Source organism: Canis lupus, chromosome 10, assembly GCF_048164855.1.
Source record: "Canis lupus baileyi chromosome 10, mCanLup2.hap1, whole genome shotgun sequence".
Lineage (NCBI taxonomy): Eukaryota > Metazoa > Chordata > Mammalia > Carnivora > Canidae > Canis > Canis lupus.
The window spans coordinates 24,659,291-24,678,827 of record NC_132847.1 but is presented as its reverse complement, the minus strand read 5'-3'; the positions used below and the strand labels follow the sequence as shown (position 1 = coordinate 24,678,827).

Below are 19,537 nucleotides of genomic sequence, written 5' to 3'. Positions count from 1 at the left end.
TCAACCCATTCCTTAAATTTACCCATTGTTATATGTCAGTTTATATCTCAATTTTTGTTTTAAGATAAAGAGAGAGAGTCTGAGTGCAAGAGCCGGAGTGGGTGGCAGAGGTAGAGGGAGAGACTCCTAAACAGGCTCCATGCCCAGCGCAGAGACCAGGAAGCCCCGCTGGATCTCACCATCCTGAAATTATGACCTGAGCCCAAATCAGGAGTTGGAGGCTTCATTGACTTAGCTGCCCAGGGATCCCTGCTTTGCAAACTTTTGAAGTGTTAAAGTAGCGTGGGGAGGGGAGGAGGTTACCTACCCCCGCTGCTGAGGGGCAGCCTGAGAGCTGGGAGCGGGTTTGATTACTTCCATAATCTCGCCGCACCGCCTCCAGCAAGGCACAGGAAGCTTCACAATTCTTCCGGGGTGGGTGGTGGGTGGGGGGTGGGGGGCGTGTATCTTTATTTAAATCTGGTCCACACCTGGGTGCTGAGATAGCCTCCCTGTTGGCAATTTGGCCAGGAAAGGGAAGGCCGTTGAGAGAAGGCCCCTATCTAGGTACCCTGGATGGGGCACTAACGCTTTGGGGCAAAAAGATCAATTTAGGAATATAGAGACGGGCTTTGTAGTGGCTCCTTCTCTTTCTGCTTGTCTGCGGTTTAAAAACAAAACAAAAAGAAAGAAAAAAACTGTGTGTGATAATCACTTTTGATGTTCGCAAATCGCAACTTGGGTCCAACCGTGAACGTTGGCGAAGTCAAAGTAGGTGACGGCTTCCACGGACAAAGCAGGTCCGGGCGTACGCGGGCCACTAAGGGAGCGGGGGGGGGGGGTCAGGGAGCAGGAGCAGGGCGGCCCGGGTGTCTGAGAAAGGCGACGCGCAGCTGGGCGCGCTCGGCTCGGAGGTAGGGGCGCTCGGGGCTCTCGCCTCGAGGGCGGCGTCCGGCTCTGCAGCCCCGCGCTCCGTGCCAGGCACCCCGCAGGCGCTCACGAAGGGTCGCCGGGGACGCAGGCGGGGAGGCGCGCGAGCAGAGCCGCGGCCCCGGGACCTGAGCCCCCCGGAGCGCCGGGGCGGGGGGGGGCGGGGGGGGCGGGGGGCTCGGGCCCGACGGCGCGCGTGCGGCGTCCAGCCGGGAGGCGGGGGTGCCCGCGGGCAGGGCAGGGCAGGGCAGGGCCGGGCGCGGAGGGGCGCGCGCAGCCGCGCGGCTGGGGTCAAGGCCGGGGCGCCCGGGCGGCGCGGGGGGGCGGCGCGGGGGGGCGGCGGGGGCGGGGCGGGGGCGGCCGGACGCGCGGGGCCGGCATGGGATGTGACGAGCGGCGCGCTGTGCATTGTGGGAATCCCGGGGCCGCGGCGACTGGTTCCAGTTCACTCGGCGGCGGAGCCGGGCGGAGGGGGCAGGCGCGCGGCGCGCGGGCGGGAAGCGAGGAGGCGGGCGGGCGGGCCAGCGACGAGCGCGGAGAGAAAAGGCGCGAGCGGCCGAGAGGGCACCCGGGCCGGACACCTAGCTGCTGCCGCCGCCGCCGAGCCGCCCCGTAAGTGCCGCGCGGGCGCCCTCGCGGCGCGCCGGGTCCCCGCCGTCCGGGTCCGGGGGCCGCGCTCTTCCGGCCGCGGGGCTCCCCGGGGGCGGCCGGGGCCTGGCGCGCGCGGGCGGCGCTCGGCGGGGCTCGGGGGGGCCGCGCTCGGCGTGTGGCCCACGCGGGGCCTCCCGCGCGCGCTCGGCGCCCTCCCAGGCCCCGGGCCGGCCGCGCGGGATTCTCTCTGGTTTTGTTCAAACAGCAAACCCGGAAGCCAACTTCTCTCCAAACCGCGTCCTCCGGCCGGCGCCTGGGCGCTTTTGTGGGAAGGCGGCCTTCCCGGGGCGCGGGCCGAGCCGGAGGCCCCCCGGGCAGGCCCGGGGCCGCGGGGCGCGCCGTGTGGCGGCTGGTGAGGCCCCCGCACAATGAGTCGGCCCGAGAGCCAGGTGGCGGCGGCGGCGGCGGCGGCGTCTGGCTCCGCGGAGAGGGGAGGGTCGGCGGCTGGGGGCACTCGTGGGCTTGGAGCCCGGCGGGCCCGGGAGGGGGCACGCGGGAACCCCCGTTGCCCTCGTTCATCTTCTGCTCGGCCTTTTGTTTGCTTTGTGGCTGGGAGTTTTTTTTTTTTTTTTTTTTAAGGTAACTCGGGAAGGCTGTAGGCGCCCTGGGTGGAGAAGGCCTGCAGAGAAGGGCCTCGCGGGGGGTGGGGTGGAGCGGAGCGGGGAGGTGAGCGCGCTGGATGCTGCCGGCGGTGTCACCTGACAACAGGTGTGTGGGGTGGCGCGCCCCGCCTCCGCTCCTGCGGGAACCGCGGATCCCTCCAGGATCCGGTCAGTTGATCGGAAGGTTGTTTCAGACGAGAGGTTAGGCGGAGTATTGTTTGAGTTCGAAAGCGAGAAACGTCTGTACAAACAGCTGAGACAAACTTTGAATCCAACAACTGCAATCGCCGTGAAATCCTTGTGAGGTTTTAATGATCCAATAAACAGCATATAAAAGTAGACAATTAGAGGGGCATTCCTGCTAACTTCTCCTTTTCTTCCACCTTTGCGGTTTGAGGTTTTGCCTTAAAGAAGGGCAGAAGTACTTTGTCCCAGGCTCCCTTCTCGTTGGACTGGGGGAATTTCAGGCAGGTTTAGGTTTGAATGGGAGACTCTAGTTGTAAGTCAGGTGGGCTCTACCTACTGCGGGCCACCTTTAGTGTATCATTCTGCCTTCAGAGGAGTTACTGGCTCTGAAATGGCCACCTCACGCTTGCAGCTGGAATTTATACCTCTTGTACACACACAACTGAACAAAGTTGGGCAGTGTCATTCCAGTCTTGCACAAGAGCCTCTCCAGTGGGGATAAATACGTTTTCAAACCTTATTTTTTTTTTTCTTAAGAAAGAAAAAAAACACCCTAACCAAAAACCCTCAATCTTAAAAATTCTTCCGCTGTTCTAGTTTTAGGAGAGTGGGAAATCTCTTCATTCTGTAATTTTGTTTTAACCTGTCACCGTTGTTAATGCTTGATCACTAGATAAAGGCATTAGGAAGGACGGAAGAATTTAAGTGAAAATTATTTGAGGTAGGGCCTTTAGAATGAGGAGTGGTCTGGGACATCACTTGTAAGACTATAACACACAGCCCTAAGTCACTGGTGTGGTCTGTACCAAAGGGGCCAGGCACAGGAAGTGTCCATCTCATTCTGCCATTTTTTCTAGTTCTTCTAGTTCTGCGACAGCAGAACTCCAACAGCCCTTTTCCTTTTTCCAATAGAAAGTCTTGGAATACGTGTATTCTGGGACCTGCCTCTAATACCTTCAGAGCTAATGCTGCCCCCAGTCATCTAAGGGTGATTTATTTAAATAAAAGTGCAAACCCCAAGCTAGCAAAACCACAGTAAGAACCTATTATATGTGCTGTTGATCAGAATTACAGCAGCTTCTACTTTTTGTTGGATTATGCCTTTGGATTTGTGTTAGGTTTTTCAGAGCCCCATTCTTGGCATATAGGCTGGGAAGGAGCAGGGGCAAGGGGGACGCCACACCTGCCCTGTAGGTAGGTCCTCCCCACATTCTACAGTTTTAGAAGTACATTGGGGGCCATCCCAGCTCTTTTGAGTGAGCCCAAGTGGGTCCCAAAGAATTGTATAGCTTGTTTGCTTGGATCAAGCCTGCCAGATTGGTGTCTTCTAGTCATTCAATAAATAATTCCTGAGAATCAGTTCTGAGTCAGGCACTGGGGACAGAAGCATGATCAAGAAATGCCCAGTCCTCCTCCTTGGGAAAGTGATGCAAGGAGAAGACAGGCAAGTGGCTGTTGTGAGGTTGGTGCAAAAGGTCACAGTAGCTCCCAGGGTACCCCTAGAACAGTGACATGAGCAGGAGCAAGCTCTTTCTGGGTACAGAAAGGCCAAGTAGGAGTTTGGCTGGGCAAAGGAGGGCAGGTGGGGACAAGTGTTTGAGACCTAGGGAGTCCCACACATTGAATCTTAGAACAGTGAGAATAGAGGTCATATGGGGTAACTGCCAGAGACTCAGGATGGCTGAATCCTGGAGGGAGTCAGGTGAAGCTACAAGAAGCCTTTTGTAGGCTTCTGAAGGCTCTGAGCAGGAGAGAGACATGGCCGGATGTTTTTTACTCTTACTGGGAATGCTTCATCTCTTCAACAAATACTGAATGGCTTCTAGATGCCAAGCCCAACCAACCAGGGTCCTCCGCTATTGAGGTTCACATTTAAACTTTTCCTTTGATAGCCTTCCATCGAAATGGCTATCTTAGAGTTTGGCACAACCTTTAAAAGAGAGAGGAGGTATGAAGGAAAGTTTCCTCTTGAAGCAGGAAGACCGTGCCTTGCTATTGAAATGTAGCGCTGATTCCTGTAGTGTAGCTCACAAGCTTGTGGGTTTACAGAGGTGAAGTTTTAATCCCAGACTAGCCTCCTGTAAACTCTTTCCTGAATAACACTTGTGTTTGGCTTCTGTTTTCTCCCCACCACTAAAAACCTAACACGTGAGGAAGAAATGTGCGCTGGGACAAAATTTGCGGTCTAGGATTTATTTATTATCTTAATTTGTCCTCCTCTCCTTGTTTGTAATCCCCTGGTTCGCAGAAGGTAGACTGTAAGTTCTTTAATCATCTGGCTCGCTTCATGATGTAGTGTTTTATGAATGGAGAGAGATGTTTTTCCTGATTGGCTGGAGTACACAGAACAAGTCTCTGTTCTCAGCCAATCAGAGTGCTGTTTCTGAACCCCAGCTCTGTGAGTGATAGTTGTGTAGTAGATCATCATGCCTCTGGGGACGTGACAGCAGTGACACCGTTAATCATCTGGTCTGATAGCAGTGAATGGGAGAGAATGCTGTAAACAGGATTAGTGTCCCATGGTTCAGAATTAAGTGTCTCAGGTTTGCTGTCATGATTGGAGTTGAGGGGAAGGTGACAAATGCATGTGGACACGTGGGCATTTATCCAGCTGCAGGGAGTGGATGGTGCAGTCCTCCCTCGTCAGCAGTGACTTAAACATCGCTCAGATCCCTGCCCACCCCCCTGCCATCCTCGGGTGATGGAGTTAGGGCTGTCCAACTAGCAGCTCCCTGGCAGTTCTAGTCAATATTTCATTTGGGATCGATATGCATGAATTCATTGCTTAGATAATAAAAGACCTCACAATCGCCAGTTGCAGTGGTTTCATAAGCGACCTGATTAAGAGTTTTCTATGCTGTAGCCTTAGCAGAGGTCAGTGGCTTACAGATGTGAGGAAGGTAAGCATTTCTCCCTGTTCTCTTTTATCGTTTACTGAGCTAGCCTCACGGCAAAAGAGAGGTGGCTGGAGCCATAGAATTATCAGGGAGCAGGAAGGCCTCCTCTTCGTGGCTCCCATCTCAGTTGCCAGGGCATTTGTGGTATTCCCTTCCTGGGAATCCCGAAGGTGGTTCCACAAGCTCCTTGAAGTTTGAGGGTCTGGGTTCCCACAGGGATTGGTGAGGAATGTGTCCACAGATGGTCTCACTGAGGGTCCCTGACTTGTGTCTCACTTGCCACATCTCTGAATCCTGTGGCCTCTGGCCTTTGGAAATGCTTCTCTCATCTTTGTCAGGAGAACCCCATCCACTGTAAATACCAACTAATCAGTCACCAGTCAGCCAGCATTTGAGAGCCTACCAGGTAACAGGCAGGGTAGTGGGATCCCAGAGATACAGTGGTGAACAGTGCCAACTGGTGTATCCCATCATCAAGACAGACAAGGAAATTGGCAGTGATGATACAACATAGCATCTGCTAAGGTTGGGGAGGTTGGCTTCAGGATATTTATATAAATTGGATCTAGAGTAGCAATCAGTTTAAAAGAAAGAACTGGAAATTGCATTTGCAGAGCACTTTGTTTTTATTTATTTGAGAACAAGTGAGCATGAATGGAGGAGAGAGGCAGAGGGAGAGGGAGAAGCAGACTCCCCACTGAGCAGCGAGTCCGATGAGGGGCTGGGTCCCAGGACCTTGGGACCGTGACCTGAGCAGAAGGCAGATGCTTAACTGATCAGGCCACCCAGGTGCCCCAGTAGTTGAACATGTTAAAGAGTGGTGGCAGGCTAAGGAACATTATGAGGGATTTATAGCTGGGCTCGGGGGCCAGAGCAGGAGTGTTGACTGAGGAAACAGGGAGCAGTCCAGCCTGGTCAAGCCCTTGTTGCTGGAAATAGGGGGAGACAAGCTGGAGGTCAGTGGGGCCTTGTATGCAAGGTTGGAATCTGGGCACCAGGCTTCCCCCAATTAGCCTGTGACCAGGGAGGGCACAAGGCATGGCCACAGCAGAAACACAGAGGAGGGGGCCACGTGATAGATCTGAATCAGCAGACCACTAGGTAGGATCTCCAGACAGAGGGCTGGAGAGAGCATCGTAGACTGAGTTTGGGGCATGTGCCCAAGAGTCAAGGTAGGAGTGAAGGCGGTTGGCAATGCAGCGAGGAGCCTGTTAGGGTGCCCTGTTGAGGAGGAGTGGAACAGTGTGGTCGTAGGTAGGACAGCCTTCTGCCCCTCTTACCTTTGTTGCCCTTCCTGGTAGTAGAGGGCTTGTCATTCTCAGGTCTGTCTTATTCATGGGATCCTCATAGCCAGGCTTCTTGCTAGTCTTGTGCCCCGAGGACAGACCATGTGCCTTGGTCACATCTCGGTTGTTGAGAGGCCTGTGGTCAGAGACTTACCTCTCACTCAAGCCTGCTCACTTCTCCATACAGCCCCTCTCAGTGTGTCTCTGGGTAAGCTTTGGGTTTCTGCAGGCAAGGTTCATGTCTATTGTGATTGATTTATAGCTGGAGGAGTTGCAGAAGTAAAGACCACAGAGATCCCTTCAGGATCAACCACAGAATCTCTATTTCCTGGCCTGATAACAGTCAAAAACCCAGCTAAGCTAAGGTACAATGATGAATGGATGCCAAGTTAGCCTAAAGTCATGTCACTGTCTTCAAACTCGTGGGGCCCACTCTAGGGATGAGGACTTGTGGTTTATTGAACGCAGTGCTCTCCTGGATGGTTAGTCCAGGAAGGAAGGACACTGCTTTGTCAGTTTGACGAGACAGTATAGCTATTTCTCTTCTGAGCAACGTCAGTGCCTTGAAGAGAAGCCGAGTGTGTTAGAAGCCACTTTTTCTGTGAGGTAGGACTGTCCATTTCTCAGAAGAGGCTGGATGCGGGGCATGGGTCAAACAAGGCCCAACAAGCTTTGGCTGGTTGCTCACACCCTGGCTTCATGGTCCGTTTTCAACCTGGTTTGTTATGTGACAGAAACTGGCTGTTTTCTTCTCTGCTCAAATAGGTAAAGGACATTTCTCAACGCCTCTTGCAATTAGGCGTGGCCATGTGACGAAGTTCTAGTCGGTGAATCACGGTCAGTAGTGGTAGGCCCCACCTCTAGGCCTGGCCCCTGAAGGCCTCCATGTGTTTTCCTCCACTGAGGGATGGGAGGGGTCTGGATCCTAGAATCATGTGAAGAAGCACCAGCCCATCACGGAAACACACTTGGGACTTTCCACGAGGGAGAAATCAGCCATAGGGGCCTGTTTGTTAAAGCAGCCAGGGATGTCCTTGCCAGTACAAACATCCAATGGCAGTTTTCAAGGAGGTGGCCTCTTTTCGAATTGTACATGCTGTTGTTATTTTTATCGACTTTTTTGAGTGCATACTCAGTGAGTGCTGGTCAGGCCTTGTAATGCATGTTTTCATTCAGTCCTCCCACCAACTGTTCGGGTTCCATTCTGGCTTCATCCCTACTTGACAGAGCATAAAATCAGCTCTGAGGGTAATATTCTATCACATGCCCAAGGACATAGGCCATGCTAGTGGCAGAGCCACAACCTGAAGGAGGCCAGTCTGACTTTGGCATTTGAGTTATGAACCCTGGTGTTCCACAGCCACATTCATCACAGCCGCTCTCTCCCCATGTGGGTGCCTAGCCATGGCTGTCCATGGCTCCAGAGACCCCTGATGAGGGGAATGGACCTGGCACATTCTTGGGTTTACCTGGAGACTGCCCAGCTACAAGATGGTTTTCTGAAAGATATTTTAAAAGTCAGCACACATTCCTGGATGTCATGAGGCTGCATGGCTTCGTCAGAAGGCTCTCAAAGCTGCAGCCGCCGCTTGGGCACCTCTAGTTAGAAGTGCAGGAAGAACATGCGAAGGGGTGAGGAACAGGAGCTGCAGGACAAACCCTAGGAGAGGGGCTGCTTTTTTGGGAGTCTGACTGAAAATTAAGTTCTCCTTTCAGCAGAATGGCACTTGAGGATCCATGAAAGTTAAGGTCCTGCCAGGGACCCAGGGACTTAGGAACGAGCTGATCACAGGGCCTGGCATCAAGTAGCTTGCAGTTCAGATAAGCTAGAGAGGCAGGCACACATGTATGTGCCATGATATGTGCTTGGGAACATGGAGCAGTGAGTGACTCTAGTCCATGGTCCGTCTGAGGACAGGCATCTCAAGAGTGTCAGTTCAGCAGATTGGCCAGAGGACGAAGGGTGTCAGTGGCAGGAGAGACAGCATGTGTAAAGCCATGCTCCTCGCAGTGCAGGGAGTCAGGGGTGACCTAGAGAGGGGCATCGGCCCCAGGCAGGGGTGACAGGAGACAGTGCCGTGGAAGTAGCTGTTTGTGGCTGGCTCAGGGTCATGGGGAATCAGCAAGGGGACCTAGATCCTCTGGCCTCCATGGAGAGGGTCTGGAGCTGAGGACAGTGGGTGCGGAGAGAGCTGAACTAGGGCAGGGTGGGTAAAGGGAAGGGAAAAGGCTCGAGATGTTACGAGGTGGGTTCAACAGAGAGCTAGGCTCATGGCTGGGCCCTATGAAGGTGGGCAGAGAAGTAGGGCTCAGGTTGACTGCTGCTTGGTGGCTTGATGCATGAGGTTGTCACTGCTGAGAAACCCAGAGGAGGGAGTTCCAGGTGCCCGTGGGACTTTCAAGTGGGTCCTTGCCACAGGCAGGCAGAACAGAGCTATGGGGCCCCACAGCCAGGTATGCACCTGAGAGTCACCAGCACGTCCATGCAAAGACCAGGAGCATCACTTTTAAGGAATGAGCATTTCTAGGGCCTCTTGGGTCCCTGAATGCTAATGGCTCCTCTCTGGGGCCAGACATTGCCTGATTCCCACAGAGACAGCCCCAAACATACTCAGAAAGGTCTGCCTGGAGATGGGAGCTGAAGCCTGGGCTCCAGGAAGAACAAGGCTGAGCTGCATGAATCATCACTGACCGTAGGCCTCTCCCGCTGAAGGAGGGGAAGTGTTCACTGCCTTTCATGATGATCATTTAAATGACGAGGGTTATTTCTTCTCTCTCTTCTCCACCAGCTCTGGAAGAACAGGGGCCACATCTGCCTTGGGCCCTTCTCTCTCTGTTCCCCAGCAGACTTCTTGAAGTAGATGTGTAAATGACCTGAATGCTTTTAGCAAACATTTGAGACCTAGAATGCTCTTAGCCAACATGTAGACCTTAGTGGTGCTTGCTAGGAGTACAGGTAGGGGCAGCGCTCTGAGAGCCTGCACTATGATGGGAGAGATGGGCGTATGTGGACATCATTGTGGCGTGAAGTGCAAGGGAGCCCAGAGGATGGAGTGGCTGTATCTGAGCACTCAGGGAAGAGTTGGCAGAGGGCAGAGAACAAGTGTGAGAGATAGTGGAAGTCCTGGCCAAAGGGCATAGCCACTGCAGGGGCTGGCATTTGCAGGGAACAGTGTGTGAACCGCCCCCCCCTCATGTCCCAAGTTTGGACTGCCGGAGGTATGGGGTGAAGCTGGATGGATGTGCCAGGCCTAGATTTCTAGAACATTGCGTGACAGGCCATGGGTCTGGATTGTACCTTGAGAACTATGGCAGCTACAGAAAGCTTACAGACTAGGGCCATTGAGTATTCAGATCCGTATGTACTACCCTCGGAGGGCAGGTGGATTGGAGAGTAGGGCCTGTGGTGGGAAGACCTCTTCACATATTTGTGATCACTTGATTAGTGATGATCTGGATTCAGTCATGGTCAGGGTGGAGAGGAGAGGCCTTCCAAGAGTTGTTGAAGGTGGAGCATCCTCTGGCCTGAGTGGCATTTTGGATGGGGATGGGGAGGAAGAGCAGGGAAAGATGAGCACTTTTCCATCCTCTCCAGACAGGCCCTGCTAGTAGACTGAAAGTGTGCTGAGGGCCGATGAGGGCAACCTGGCTATCTGCTGGGCTCCTGTGAGTCATTCTTGCCCCTTACAGGTACAGGATCCTAGAGGTAGAGCCACTGCTTTCACCAGAGGGCCTAGGTGTCAGGTGTTACATGTTCATTCTAGAGGTGGGTGACATCATTTTCTCTTCTTTCACGAAGGCTTCCACATATTATTTGTCCACTCTGGTCTCCAGGGTCTACAAATTCAATTATTAAACAAGTGTGTAGGACATAGCCAAGAAATCCCATTTCTTTCACATCATGTGGCATAAAGGCAAGAGACTTGAGAGCACTTGTTGTCAGAGTAACCTTTAAATGTAAGTGACCAATTAAATCGATGTTAGGGTATAAGATGTGAAAAGCATCGCTGTTGTCTTTTTTTAGGGGCCAGAGTGCTCCAGTGGAGTGCCTAACGGCTCGAGGGGCTCAGTGGCCGCAGGCAGTGGCGTGTCTCCCTGGTGCCCGAGCGCATGGGGAAGGGGAAGCGGGGATGCATCGTGTCCATGACCTCACACCTGTGCCTCTTGCCTCCACAGTGTGCTTACTGACTGATCCACGTCAGGGCCACCGCCATGTCGAGCCGGGGCGGAAAGAAGAAGTCCACCAAGACCTCGCGGTCCGCCAAGGCAGGAGTCATCTTCCCTGTGGGGCGGATGCTGCGCTACATCAAGAAGGGCCACCCCAAGTACAGGATCGGCGTGGGGGCGCCTGTGTACATGGCCGCTGTCCTGGAGTACCTGACGGGTGAGTGTGTCCGCCCCCCGCCGCGTGCCCATGGCAGCGCTTCTGACATGTGTCATGGGACCAGTTCAGTTTATTTTATTTAGAAATTTTTCAAACCTACAGAGAAGTTATGAGAGTTGGATGGTGAACGTTTTCATCTGGGTGCCCCAGTTATTCACATTCTGCCCCCTTTGCTCTCTCTCCTCACACCGCGCGTGTGTGTGTGCATGCATATGCATACTTGTGCACATCTATACATTCATTTTTGGCTTTTTTTTAAAAGAGTTTATTTATTTATCCATGAGAGAGAGAGAGAGAGAGGGCAGAGACACAGGCAGAGGGAGAAGCAGGCTCCATGCCGGGAGCCTGATGTGGGACTCGATCCCAGGACTCCAGGATCACACCCTGGGCCAAAGGCAGGCGCTGAACCGCTGAGCCACCCAGGGATCCCCCATTTTTGGCTTTTATACAGTCCACTTGGACATTTAATGGCCCCAGTAGTGGCCTTTATAGTTTTGTTTGGTTTTCTTTCCTGATCCAGGATCCATTTTAGGATCATACATTTCTTTTAGTCTTTTTTTTTTTTTTTTAAGATTTTAAAACATTTATTCATAAGAAACAGAGAGAGGCAGAGACACAGGCAGAGGGAGAAGCAGGCTCCCTGCGGGGAGCCCAATGCAGGACTCAATCCCAGGATCCCAAGATCACAACCTGAGCTGAAGGCAGACGCTCAACACTATACACTATCGTATCATTACTCAGTATGGTGCTCAGATTGCTTCACATTTGACATTCAAGCTGGTTCTGGTGTCCTTTGTGATGGCCTCTTCCATTCTTAGACATTTTCTTACTTTCTCACACGAGATGTTCTAGTCACACCTTGAATTTTCCAGTCCCAATCTTGGAATCAGCTAATTCTCGGGGCGGGGGGGTGGGTGGTCCTTTTCCCAGAAATAATCTTTGTCTCACTGGTGGCTTCATGGCAATTGTGGGAAGCCAGCTGGGCAAGGATAGCACCCCCACTTTTAGTGATGATAAAGCCAGCATCAAAGCTTAAGAGGACCTGCCTGGGGCTGCATATAGCCAATATGGAGTTGGGAAGGGACCCAGATCCTGTTGGCCTGTTGTAACACTTTTACCACTTACTGCTCCATGCACAATTAGGTTATATGGCAGAAAGGGCACCCTTGATTCTTGCAGCCACCTGTCCTACAGCCAGACAAGGAGACTTAGCGAAACAAGGTGCCCTTCCAAAGTGGTAATAGGCAGCAGGAGAGCTGGATAACTTCTTGCTCTTCTAAGTCTCTCAGTAAGGGAGGACCAAGGGTTCCACCATGAAGAACACGCTCATGAGGTATATAACGTTTTTGTGTTCTTTCAAAAGCACCTAGGCACAAAATGTCTTTGGTGTGTTATAGTTGGGAGGCATTTGTACTTCTGGGACATTTAAAACTGTTTCTCAGAGACCCTTAGAGGTGGCATGCCTGGTAGCACGAGCTAGGTATGATTCTTCTCATTCTGTAGATGAGGAACCAGAGGCCCAGAGCTTGTGATACACCAGGAAAGCCGTGTAGAACATTGGCAGTTACATTGGGAGAAGTTACTAGATAGGAAGCAGAAGACATTTTTTAGTTCTGGCTTGGCAGTTTACATGCTATGTCACCTAGAGTGATTCACTTAAACTCTCTGGACCCCAATTTCCATACAACTCAAATGTTGACAACAGCCTATGCTCCACCAACTCCAGGCTGCTTGACAGCCAAAGGGCTTTGTTTGAGCATAATGGGGAAGGGCTGTGCATACAGGCCACGACTCCTGGTTCCCGAATGTCATGATGTCCCTGTCATTGGGATGTCCACAGACCACTATCATTAGGTCAAGTATCACATCAGTTTCATTTCTTCCATCAGGTTTCTATTTTTTAGTTTGTAGGGTGAGGGTGGGGGATACCATTGTTCCAACATATCTGAGGTAGTTATTATATGTGCTACACAGAAAATCTGGATGTTTTCCTTGTCTGTGCCTGGCAGGCTCTGGAACTGAGCACAGCGCTCATGAGTTTGAGGTCAGCAGGTCCATTCTCATGGGACCAGAGACCCTGAGTCTTTTTTGTACCCATGCCCACTGTACCCATCCCCAACTCTCACGGTTGGGTGGTAGTGGTCACAAAAGGCAGTGGGAATGGTCAGGGTAGCTTGTCACTCATACTAGATGGTAGGTCAAGGTGAATTTTTACTCAGGTGTCAGCCATGTTAACCCCTGTATGTTAAGAATACATATTTTTAAGTTTCACCAAGTCCTTCCAGGAGAGCTATAGTTAGCTGAATCTGAGCCATGTTTTCTGTCTGCCTGCAGTGCTGAGTCACTGGCTTGCCATTGCCCTACTCCTGCCCCCACCATGGTGCCTGGCCTACAGGACAGACACTTTGGGAGACATCCTGAGACATGAGTGCCGTGCTCAGGCACTGTGTGGTCACGTGTGCCCCGTTGCCAGTTGGGGAAGTAGCCGAGCTCTGCAGCCACATCCAGTGAAAACACTGCCCTGTTGCACCCCTCAGAACAGTGCCGCATGCCTTCTCTGAGTGTGTTGGCCTGGGATGTGGCCACGTGTGAGGATTTGGAAGTTCTGAGTGTTTGCCTGCTCAGAACTTTGGTTTTATTCCAGGAGTGAGAAGAGAAGGTGGACAAGCCCTCTTTCTGCTCTGCTCTTTGATTTGGTTTTCCCTGAAGACACTTTCTCATTCATTACACACACTTATTGAGCACCTGCTGTGTATCAAGGCACCAGACTAGGCTCTGTCTGCGAACACAGGAATGACTGGGGCAGAAGTGATCTCTGTTCTGTGCCGCTCATGGTCTAGTCCGGGAGAAAGAACCAACCAGCCCAGATGGTTACTGCCTGTGAGAGATGCCGTGGAGAGTGTAAGCAGGCCAAAGCAGGGCCTGGGTGCCTGGGCACCTGGAGAGGAATGGGCTCAGGAAGGCTTCTGTGAGGAGGAGATCTCAGCTGAGGCCTGGAGAAGGAGGTGGGGCCCAGTCAGCCCTGTGAGAGCTGGGAGTGGGGCTGTGCCACCCCCTCCCTTGCATTCCATGTGCCTGCTGGGTGCCAGCTGCATCTTATCCCCAAGCTGGAAGAGAAAGAAGCCCCAGTGCCAGCCCTTGAGCAGCTTAGGAGCCTTGACAGGGATGTGGCCCAGACATCGTGCTCTGACATGAGTCTGTGAGGGAAGGACCACCCTTTCAGCAGGTCCTCACTGAACATGCATCCAGTCCTGGGATAGATGCCAGAGCAAGACCTTTCCTCACCCCAGAGAGCCTTCTGTTCAGAGGCAGGTACAGGCAAGAAAAGGGTGGTGTGTAGGTTTGTTTGTAGTTTGTTAACCAAAGCTATCCCACTTGGGAGCTATCAGGTGAGCTATCTGGTCATCACCTGAAGGGCCCTGTAGAAAGATTGTGTTCTCTGCATGGCCCAGACTCTTGCAGACTGTGGTATACACAGTTGCAGGCATGGTGATGGAGGTGTGCCATATGACACCCTTCGACATGGCTGGGCCAGGCCTCCTGCCTTCAGCAGCCCCCAGTAGAGAGTTGAGGGGTCTGGATGAGATGGTTAATAGGACTGCTGAGCTACCAGGGTCCTGCTGGGACCAGGTAGCTGTGGAGCAGGGAGCTGAGGTCTCCACGGTGGCCAGCCCTGGGGACCAGATGGGATGCCACTGTGTTCAGCGGATGTCAGGTAGAGGCAGGAGAGCTGGACGGTTAAGATATGGACTTGGGTGTCTTAGGTGCCATTTCCTAATTGTGGCCTCAGGCAGGTCACTCACATTTCTAGGCTGTGAGTTGATTATCTGTACAATGGGGCTACGGTGACTGTTTCGTATGGTTATAGAGGCTGCAGTGAGGGGATCCAGGGGACATGCTCCTCCTATGCCCACACAGTGTAAGTGCCCAAAGCTAACCCTTAGCACTGGGGGTAGGCAGAGAGAGGAGGAAGTCCCTGTACCCCTGCTCTGGCTGATCACATTCCTTAGGGATGGTGATGGGACTGTCCTGTGCGTGTTGTCCTCCCATTGCCTGGAACCCATTGAGCCTCTAAGCCTTACCAGGTGTGTGCAGAATGCCTAGGCAGCTTCAGTGCCTCCTCTCCCTGGTTTGTTTTAAGCGGTACCTAAGTCTTCTTCTTAAAGCCTATACCAGCCTCAGCACCAAGATGTCTGTCTCATGTTGGAAGCCCCTTCTGTCCTGAGCACCTGGCATGTGCACAGACATCTTCCTGAAGGATTTTTCAGTTAGCCAGGAGCTGAGCATGCCAGAGCTGAGGCCACACCAGCAGAGTGTCTGAACCAGCAGTGGCCATTCTGGGCAGAGACCATCAGAGCCCAGTGACACACCCTGTGTAAAGCATGTTTTCAGGGGTGAGGGACCACACGAGTTCTCCTCCTTATGGTCTGCTCTGGGCTCAGGTAGATATGGGGAGGAGGTCATAGCCTTGGGTCTTGCTCTGAAATGTGAAGTTGGCCTCCAGTTCTCCGCTTGGGTCCAGAGCCCAATCATCTGTCTTACTTAAAAGGAAAAGGCAACATCTGGAACAAGCTGAGGCCTGGAGGCCAGACAGCTTCTTCCCCAAATCTGTGTGCTCCTGTCTCTGCTTCCCTCCTGGACTCTCCCCGGAGCTCTTCTCAAGGAATGTGATGCTGTCTGTCTTCTCAGTGCCCTGGACGATGTAGGTCTTGCTTCATTCTGCAGATGAGCAGCACAGCAGCCCAAGCTGTCGGGGCTGCTGTGAGGATTGACACTGTATCTAAAGCATTTAGCCAGCTCTCATCCTAACTACTCGATAAATGGTGGAAGGAAGTGTTATCGCATGGAAACTGAGGCAGTCAGGGCAGCCCCTGCCCAGCTGTCATCTTTGCCCCCATGGGACTGTGGTACTTACCCCTTCCATGATTTAAATATCATTTAAGGGAAAAGGAAACTTGACTTGAGTCAGTTCGAAAGCCTTTGGAATCTCTCCCTTGTGCCCAGCACACCATGCTGGAAGGTAAAGAAGATGTAAGATGAGAAATAAGAAACATGTGGCATGGCTTTTGCCCCAGTGAAATTTCCATTGATGTTGGGGACACACAAAGCCCAGAGACCAGTAAAGGAATAGGGCAAACAAAGGGGTAAGTGAAAGGGGTACTTGAGTCTTGCAGTTGGCGGGGAGGGGTTGTAACTGAAAAGTGTGTGGAAGAGCAAAGAGCAAGCACCCTTGTGATTTGCTGGTCTTTTATTTTTTTTTTTTTAAGATTTCATTTATTTATTTTAGAGAGCAAGAGAGCACAAGTGTGAGGGAGGAGCAGAAGGTGAGGGAGAGAGAGGGAGAAAGAATCTTAAGTAGACTCCATGCTGAACATGGAGCCTAATAATGCAGGACTTGATCTCAGGACCCTGAGATCATGACCCAAGCCAGGAGCATGATCTGAGTCAAAATCAAGAGAAGAATGCTTAACCAACTGAGCCTCCCAGGTGCCATGATTTGTTGGTCTGAAGTCATGGGTCAAGGAACTGTGGGTCAGTGTTGCTCAAACTGTGTTTAGCAGAACCTAAGTGTTTGATGAAATTTAAGAGGTATTCCACCAAAAAAAACATGGCTCCGTGGCTGAGCTCAGAAGATGGCTAGATTCACATCCCCTCTTTTGAGATGGATATATGAATAACCTCAGACGAGTTTCTCAGTGAAGGAATTTGTTTTAGTTTGAGAACCACCAAGAGAGAGCTTTGTTTACTGCGAGACTCTTCAGAGCCTTTTACATATTGGTGTCATTGTGAATCCCCATGGGAGGGAACTATGCTAGGTAGTGGTTCCCAAAACTTTGATCACAAAAGTCTTTCAAGGAACACCTTAAAAAACCCTGCACAGCACAGTGTAGAGGACACTGGTGTGGCTTAAACCCATGAGAAACAGCACTCTGAGGAAGGCTAAGTGAAGACACAAGATTAAAAGCTACCACAAAGAGCAAACTTTGGTTTGTTGTCGCATCGAGGCACAAAGCTTGTCTTCAGAGGGGCCCCGTGCAGAGAAGGTGCCTCAACGTTTGCTAGGTGAGTGGTGTCTTAGGAAGCCCTTAGCACTTATTTTACTAAGCTGAGTTGCTCAGGTATTAACTTGGGGACAGCCTACCATACCCCTGAGAGAACAGGCCTGGCTCCTGTTCATCAAATCCAAAAAGATGTGCAGTAACATCTTCTTTCTTCCTTTTTTAAATTTTAGTCCAGAAATCCTGTCGTGTAGCCTGATCACAAATCTTATTCTGCCAAGTTACCTCCTATACTTAAACTTTTTTGCAAAAATCCAATCCACTCTCAGAGGGTTTCTCAACATTAAGGAGTATGGAAAACTCTCAAAACTGAATTGTTATATTTATCACAAGGTATCTCTTGATCCCCCACTCCTTCCATGTTGCCAAGTCCTGCCCCTCCCACTGCCCCTGGATGAGACCTGGATATCCTTCTCCTGTCTTTTGTCTGGGAGCAGAGCCTCCCCCTCTGCTAACCAGCACCTGGCACCCTCTTGCGGTGGATGCTCTAATGGGAAGCTGCCCTGGTGAACTTTACGGGGCAGGCTCCTGACCAGGGAAATAAGCAGGGTTCCCTGGGTGGACTTTCTGGCCACTTTGTAGACTAAGTGATGCCTGGCCCTTATGCCTGACTGAGTCCGACAATAAAAGGCCAAGGAAAAGGGATTACTCTTAGGAATAGACCTTGCTGTCTGGTTTGGCTGACAAAATGATCATCCTCATCCTGAGGTTCAGCTTGCTTGGTTTCTGATCCCTAACTGTGTCAGACTTTGCACATCCCTTTGGTATCGGGTGGGGCTGCACTGTGATGTTGCCCTAAGTGCAGTAGGGGGAGCCCTCTGTGTCGGCCCCGCATCCTGTTACACAGATACACTCATTTCAGCAAGCAGCCATCATTGTGTGACTTTTCTGGGCTGAGAAAAAAAGGACCCGACAGGCTTGGCAGATGGGTAAGGCGGAGCCTGCATTTGGCACTGTCACTTACCTGGCCTCTTTACCACTTTCCTATCCAGGACACCTGAGTGTGTCCTGTACTCACCCAGCTAAAAATAGGGCAGGAAGAAGAGGACAGTCAGACTGACTCCTTGATGCTCCGAGGCTCCCTGAGGTCCTCCTGAGTCTCTTGCTTATTTGCCTGACCACCCCTACCTTAGACGAACACTTCAGACCAGGACCCGCCTGACTCTCACTGGCACCTTCTTGGGCATTCACGCTGTCCTGGAGCTCACAGTACCCCACAGTGCTCACTTCTGTAAAGCCCTCTACTGTCTTCATATTCCTGAGCAAACCACACACACGAAAAGGAGGACTAGGGATTTTAATGAGACAGAGGGCTGCAACTAGGAAAAAGTTGGAAACACTGAAGTTGAAACTAGCATGCTGGATACCTAGTATGTGCCGACAGAATTTAAATGCGTAATCTCGTTTCAGGTTATACAAGCAGTTTGTGTTTAAAAACACAAGAAGCTAAAAGTCATTCATAATTCCACCACCTGGAGGTAGCTGCTGGCACTGAATGCCTTTTGTGTGCCCGTGCATGAAAGGGAGTTAGATTTTAGCCTAATTATTTGTTTTTATTAATATCTGTTGTTGATGATCTTCACTGATACCCAGTTGCAGAAACTCACCACTATACACAATCTTGCAAAGCAAGTTGCGAGGTATTTCGGGAGGTGCTCCCCGCTATGCTGCACTGGCAGGCCTCCCTCTACTTCCTGGGGAATAGATGATTTTGTTGCAGGGAGACCTTGGAGGAGTGCTTGAAGAAGCAGTTTATCACAATGCACCTTTGACACTTCCCTTATTATGTGGTATTGTCATGTGGTGTCGGATGGCCAGCCAGTTAGCACACCCAGGCGGGGCAGGCCTCAGGGCTCGAGAGGTGGCACTCCCAGAGCTTTGCTACCTGACCCATGATGTGAAGGTGGCAGCACGGCTTGATAGCACACTTCTCCCAGAGGCACAGGAATCTGCCGAAGAGCTCAAACACTGACTTTGGCCTATCCACCACCCAGTCCTTCCAGAGAGTCCACAAAGTGGTCCACAAGAGTGTCAGTGTGACCTGGGCCCACTTCATGAAACAGTGGCTCCACTTCTGCTTTCTCGGGGCCGGGGCTTGGACTGTATCACTGGGATCAGAGAAGGGAAAGTCCTCATTGCTTTCTTTTGCAGTCATTTTTCTCCTAGTCTGTGACTGGTCTTCTTTTTCTCTTCACAGTGTCTTTCACAGAGCTGAAGTTTGTGATTTTAAGCAAGTCTAGTGTATTGTTTCCTTTTTCATGTTTTGCACTTTTGGGGTTGTAGCTAAAAAATCGTCACAAACCCGAGGTTGTGCAGATTTTCTCCTATGTTATCTTCTAGGAGTTTTATAGTTTAGTGTTTTCCGTTTAGGTGTGTGATCCATTTTAAGTTAATTTTTGTAAAATGTGAGGTCTGTGTCTAGATTGACTTCTTTACATGTGGATGTCCAGTTGTTCCAATCTCTCTGTTTTCTTGAGGATGAGCTGCATTGCCTGGGAAACTCAGTAGTCAAGGAGGCTCACTGGTGCTTCATAATTTCCCAGTGAAGGGTAACATGCCACTT

At 51.7% G+C, this 19,537-nt stretch overlaps 1 protein-coding gene across 9 annotated transcripts in view; it reads left to right on the top strand.

Moving 5' to 3' along the window:
• The first annotated feature begins 697 nt into the window (after positions 1 to 697).
• Positions 698 to 19,537, top strand: part of MACROH2A1 (macroH2A.1 histone) — a 78,429-nt gene continuing 59,589 nt past the window's right edge. For 3 of the 9 annotated variants that reach the window (XM_072841074.1, XM_072841070.1, XM_072841071.1), the window contains exons 1-2: positions 1,362 to 1,521; positions 10,708 to 10,915. In XM_072841074.1, coding sequence (XP_072697175.1) covers positions 10,744 to 10,915 — 172 coding nt within the window. In that variant the 5' untranslated portion in view covers positions 1,362 to 1,521; positions 10,708 to 10,743. The other 6 variants (XM_072841073.1, XM_072841069.1, XM_072841075.1 and 3 more) reach the window with 6 other exon arrangements.